At 41.2% G+C, this 6,597-nt stretch overlaps 1 protein-coding gene across 1 annotated transcript; it reads right to left on the bottom strand.

The window, feature by feature from the left end:
- Positions 1-4,089: 4,089 nt before the first annotated feature.
- On the bottom strand, positions 4,090-5,043 carry LOC133825747 (uncharacterized). The gene has a single exon (XM_062258651.1). The coding sequence runs from the start codon at positions 5,041-5,043 to the stop codon at positions 4,090-4,092; it is 954 nt and encodes a 317-aa protein (XP_062114635.1).
- Positions 5,044-6,597: the final 1,554 nt, after the last annotated feature.

Genomic DNA, 6,597 nt, shown 5'->3' on the forward strand with positions numbered 1-6,597 from the left:
TAATTTTTTTTTAAAAAGCCATCAACCTTGATAAATCAATAATATTGGTTAAATTTAACTTCGTTGGGTCCCAAATTGAGAGAAATGGTGTAAATTAACACTTGATCAATTAATAATTGTTAAGCGCATTTTTCATTATATATTCTTAGTTCCTTCTAACTTAGATGATGTTTTTTTTTTTTTTTTTGAACAAAAGAAGGAACCTTTATTCAAAACCAACAGATACAAAGCAGTACAAAGAAAAGCTGCTGAAACAAAGAGCACAGTAGCTAACACCAGCCACTGAACTCAAAGAACAACAGCTACCAGCCCTCTACAATACTGATCAAGTAACTATCCATTTTGCTAGCTCTAAGAAGACCCAACCCCGATATTCTACATTTAACAACATTCCTAATTTCAGTGCTAACACTACTGATATTATAACAAGCTAATTCAAAAATGCAATTGTTTCTGTTTTTCCATATGAAGTACAAAGTAGCTGCATAAACAGCATTGAGAATCTGGTGCTGCAAGTCTCTTGTAGCAGAAAGGCACCATTCCTGGAGCTCCACCTGAGAAGACGGCCACCTAAAAATCCCAAGCCATCTGCTAATTTCCCCAAACAGCCTTCGGGCAAAGAGACAGTCCAAAAAGAGGTGACTATGTGATTCTAAAACCAGGTCACAAACTGGGCAAAGGGAGGAACTGATAGATATGAATCGGCTCAAGTGATCTCTGGTCAGCAACTGAGAATTAAAAAACTGCCAATAGATAAATCTATGCTTGGCCACAATAAGTTTGTTCCAAACCGTCTCTGCATATATAACTCTTTGAGCAGATATCATGGACAAATAAAACTTCTTAACTCTGAATTTCCCTCCCTTTTCAGCAAGCTGCAATGAATGAATGTCAGTAGTCTGTCTAACTTTGAGCAGCTTCTTGAAGTACCAACTCATATCCTGCTTAAAAGGGACACTCCATATAGTATGCTCTTTAAGATAGATGGAATTAATCCATTTAACCCAAAGACAATCTTGCTTACTAGAAGAGGCCCAGATGTACTTAGCCATCACAGCAACATTCCACTTCTTTCCTTCACGAAAGCCAATTCCACCCAAATGTTTCGGAAGACACACCTTCTCCCAAGACGGGAGATGAAACTTACTCCTGTTCCCTCTAGAACCCCAAAGAAAATCGCGACAACATTTATCAATAGCTGCTGTAATTTTGTAAGGCAAGATGAATATGCTCATCCAGAAGTTCCGAATACCAAGCAGCACTAAATGAATAAGCTGAGCCCGCCCTGCAAAAGAAAGGTTCCTACTCGCCCAACAGTTAAGATTCTTGTGAAGTTTGTCCAAAATCACCCCACAATCAGCCGCTTTCCATTTAGTAGGCCTAAGATGAACACCTAAGTACTTCAGAGGAAAAGTACCAACATCCATTTGCATAAGCTCAAGGATCTTGAGTTTAGTTTCATCTTTAACACCTTCAAAAAAGATATTAGATTTAGCTTTGTTCGCTGAGAGACCAGAAGAATCACAGAATCTCTTAAAGGCATCATGAATGAAACTCATCGAGTTGAAGTTACCTTGGCAAAAAATGATCAAATCATCAGCAAAGGAAAGGTTAGTTAAGCGAAGCTGCTTGCACAAAGGGTGGAACCCGAACCCTTTTTTACCAGCATTAAGAGCCAAGAGTCTAGTTAAGTACTCCATAATAAGCACAAATAACAGAGGCGAAATAGGGTCACCTTAACGTAGACCTTTTTCCCCTTTAAACGACCCCTGAATCCTACCATTCATAAGAAGGTTGTAACTCGTACCTTTAAGACAAATCATGACCCAATTAATGAATCTAGATGGGAAACAGAAACTCTTAAGCAACTTCTCCATAAATAGCCAGTCAACGGTATCATAGGCCTTACTGAGATCAATCTTCATAATGCAGCGAGCTGTAATAATCTTCCTAGTATACCCTTTTAGAAGGTCCTGGAAAATCATGATATTATGAGCAAGGTTCCTATTCTTAATAAAGGCCCCTTGGTTGCTATGAACTAGAAAAGGAAGCACCTCCGCAATCCTAGTGCAAAGCAACTTCGAAATACACTTATAAAGGGTATTACAACACGCAATAGGCATGTAATCAATAGCTGATTTAGGGTCAGCTACCTTAGGGATGAGAGAGATCACCGTTTCATTCAAGGATTTAGGCAAGAAACCATCTTTGAAGAAGCCTAAGACAGCATAAGATATTTCATCACCAATGACACCCCAAAGACCCTTGAAAAATCCTGAACCAAAACCGTCCATACCAGGACTCTTAGATGAATGAAGCTAAACATTGCCTTTTTGACATCTCTCTTACTGAACGGTCTAAGAAGTCTGACTTGTTGCTCCACTGAAAGGTTATTCCCCTTGTTCATGCAATCTAGATCCATCTCCATGGTAGCCGAGCTCCTCCTCCCCATAAATTGCTCAAAATGGGACAAAAAATGATTGACAACTTTCCCATAGTCATCTTCAGTTTTTCCACCAGAAATATAAGAAGTAATTCTGTTTTCAAGCCTTCTTTTTCTCATAACAGCATGAAAATACTTAGAATTCTCATCACTAAAGACCATCCAGTTAACCTTACTATGTTGCTTAAGGAAACAAGAATATCTCTTCTGCTTGATAAAGAAACTCTGCTGAGCTTGGCTAACTGCTAACTGCACAGAAATATCAGATGGATTTTTTGCTAAAGCCTCCTGAACCAAACTAAGCTCCTTCCTGGCAAGCTTGTAATCCAGCACAACATTGCCTACCTCCTCTCTGTGAAAACGCTTCAGCTCATGTTTCACTCGCAGCAGTTTCTTAACAAGTTGATTCAGATTCTCTACCGGACCAGCCATAGAATACCAGCTTCTCAAGACTACCTCTTTAAAACTACTGTAATGGAACCAGTGATTACAGAAACGAAATGGCTTGATCCCAACATTGTTTAGCTCCTGGTTTTTGATAATACAAAAACTGTGATCAGAGACATAATCCCACTTAAAACAAGCTTCTGTCTTAGGAAAAGATTCCAGCCAAGCATCATTAGTAAACATCCTATCAAGTTTAGAAAAAATCCGGTCTCCCAAATCTTGCTTATTGGACCACGTAAAATGCGCACCAGAGCAATGAAATTCTTCCACTTGGCCTAAAGCCAGCCAATCTTGAGCATCAACAATGTCTTTAGCTAAAATCTGACGCCCTCCATTCCTATCTTGAAAGCTAAACATTGCATTGAAGTCCCCGAAAATGATCCAAGGACAGTTCGGATGCCCAAAGTTAGCTAGATTGTCCCAAAGAGATTTCCTATCAACCATGGAATTGCTACCATACACTACCGTTGCAAGGAACATATCCTTTTGCCCACTGACTTTGACTCTACAATGGACTAGTTGGGGGTCCTCAAATAAAACATCAACCTGAACAAACTTAGCCTGCCAAATAATCAATATCCTTCCAGAGATAATGGAACTAGAAAAGTAGTCCCAATTGTGACAATTATTCCCAAAAACTTCCTGAATCTTCTCATGTTTCACCTTCGTTTCAAAGAAGGCTCCAAACCCAACTTTATTCTCCTTACAAACATCTAAAATAGCTTTTTGTTTATCTTTTTTATTCATGCCCCTCACATTCCACCCAATCAAATTACACACTTCCATCAAGCTAAGGAGGAAAAATTAGTAACCTTAGTCCCTCCCCCTGTCTCCTGTAAAACAGCATAGCCAGTACTAACATTAGTTGTGCTTGGAGCAACTACTGACTTGTTAATAACAGCCACAACCTGTTTAGACCCACGTCTTTTAGGAGTAGACCAGGCACCTCCATTGTCCGTTTTACTGGTTCCAACTAGCTGAGTAGATCCCTGTAAATTCTGGTCTTTAGTACTCACCTTCAACTCAGATCCCTTACATAAAGGCTCATCCCTTCTTTCCTTATCCGGAACTGCACTAAATGGCTCACTGTGAACTAAACTAGCAGCACCTGAATCTTGTTGTTTAGCACCTTCAGGACCATTATCTACTTGCTCAGCTTTATCTCCTTTAAGATCAACTGTTTTCTTCATCCAAATGCCTCATTTCCCCTTATTACAGTCAGCCACTATATGCCCTAACTGAGCACAAGTCGCACACTTAGATGGGAGCCATTCATACTCAACCAATTGCTCAACTAACTGGCCTCTTTCATTGATAAAAGCAATGCTCTTAGGCGGATGATCCGAAATCTCCATGTCAACCAAAATCCGAGCATATTTAACCATATCTCTGCTCTGAGTCACCTTGTCCACCATAATTGGTTTACCAATAGTACTCACCAGAGCACTAAGGCTCTTCTTACCCCAATATTGCAATCCCAATCCATTCAAGCGAATCCAAACCGGGACAGATTTGACCATTCTAACCGAATCCAAATCTGTGGTCCAAGGGCGTAGAACAACAGGTTTTCTGTCAAAGTGAATAACCCCTGTTTCCAAAATCAGGTCTCGAGTGGCCTCATCCCTGAAATTAACCAGCGTGAAGCCTGAGTGCATTCGCACAATCTTATCTATCCCCAGGTTTCCCCAAATTCGTTTGATGAAACCCTCAAAAACTCGAAAATGAGGGTTGGCACCTAAAACAATACATACAATGGCATTCCTCCAAAATGATGCCTCAACCTCTACCTCTTCCAGATCCAGCCTAGCTACAACCTGATCACCAACCTTCATGGGTTCAGCAAAATCTAGTCTAGTCGAGGGAGTGAGAACCTGGTTCGCCTTGAATTTGCTCCAAACTTCTTTAGCCAAGTTCTGAAAGTCATTACCCTCAACCTCCTCTGCCCAGTTCGCTGCTCGAGATGATGAACGAAATGAATACCCCTCATCAATCTCCTCACCTCCACGGTCTAGCTCTAACTCTGCACAGGGTTCATGAAATTCCTCCACATTAATCGTCTCAACCGTTGCTTCAACATTCGACGAGATAACCTCCACTGTAGACTCATCGGAGACCACCGTCGGCTTCGATAGAACTTTCCTCCTCCGACCCATGGGAAGAGAGAGAGAAATATCACACGCCTGTTTAAGTCAATATTATGTTCTAACTTAGATGATGTTGATTCTTAGTGTTTTTAGTACTTTTAGCTACATTTTATGAGTTTTTTTATTTTTAAGCTAAAATGCATTTTTATGAGGAGTAAATTAATGGATATTGTGCAAGTTGTGGCTAGATTATTGATGGGAGACAAGAAAACTCGAGAAAATTAAGTTTTGAAGCTGTTTGGAAGAAGTTTAGAGTGTTTCTGTGGATTGTGACAGAAAAAATAGTTGTAAATATTTTTATCAGCTATCCAAATCATTTTGAATCGTCTAATTCCAAGTTATATCGAAAAAGTTACATTTAAAATACCATCAGTGGCTGAAGCGTAGAAAAATCTAACTAGGAAATTGAAGAAAAGAGACAGTGACTTGAGGCCGCAGCCCAGACATTTCCAAGCCCCCAGGTTGCAGGCCACAGTCGTAGCCCGCAATACGATTTTAAATCTCGATTTTAGGCAGCAACTTAGGGCATTTTTTTGTATTTTAAATTGTATTTTTAAATGCAATTAAATAGAGCTATAAAAGGGAAATTCCAAATTAACTTTTATTTACATTTTTGAGAGACTTAAACTCAGAGAGAGAACTTGAGAGAGAAGAAGAATTGATCATCATCATCATCATCAATAATCTAGTTTTTCTTCTTCTCCTTAAACTCTATTATTTTAAATTATGATACTAATTATGTTTGAGATTATGGAATAATTTCTTTCTAGGTCAAAACCCTATACATGAATTCTTGATTTCAATGATGACTATTATTTTTCTTATTCCTTAATATTGAATTGCTTATTCTTCCATGCTAATTTCATTATTATTATTTAATCATACTTATAGAGCCTTTAATTAGGGTTATGTTTTAATCTATTATCATCTTAGAGTTTCTATTCTCCTAATTGTTTATAGCTCTAGGTGTGGATGCTAATAATTCCACACCGGTAAAGGATCTGCATCACTTGTCTAAGGTCCCTTGACGGTCCAAAGTAACCATGTCTAAAGTCCCGTAAGGTCCACTCTGTCAATGGGTGAGGCCTATTTGCATTGCAAGAGTGTCATAAAAGGCACCAAGCGCCTCGCGCGCATCCGTCACCTCGCATGTCCTTGGAGCTACGCGCACGCGTAACGTCTCGCGTGCATCAGGCGTTTCGCGCGCGCACCCAGCGCCTCGCACTGAGGGTCTCGCAGAAAGGGGCCTTGCACCAGGCGCACTGAGGCCTCGTGCCGAGGGTCTCGCGGAGAGGGGCCTCACACTAGGCGCGCCGAGGGTCTCGCGGAGAGGGGCCTCGCACCAGGCGCACCAAGGCCTCGCGCCGAGGGTCTCGTGGAGAGGGGCCTCGCACCAAGCGCGCCGAGGGTCTCGAGGAGAGGGGCCTCGCACCAAGGCCTTGCGCCGAGGTTCTCGTGGAGTGGGGCCTTACACCAGGCACACCAAGGTCGGGCCTCACACCAGGCGCACCAAGGCCTCGCGTCGAGGGTCTCGTGGAGAGGGGCCTCGCACCAGGCGCACCA

The sequence above is a fragment of the Humulus lupulus genome, chromosome 3, assembly GCF_963169125.1.
Source record: "Humulus lupulus chromosome 3, drHumLupu1.1, whole genome shotgun sequence".
Classification (NCBI taxonomy): domain Eukaryota; kingdom Viridiplantae; phylum Streptophyta; class Magnoliopsida; order Rosales; family Cannabaceae; genus Humulus; species Humulus lupulus.

Coding starts and splice junctions, on each gene's coding strand:
- LOC133825747 (XM_062258651.1), bottom strand. CDS start 5,043: ATGGGTCGGAGGAGGAAAGTTCTATCGAAGCCGACGGTGGTCTCCGAT.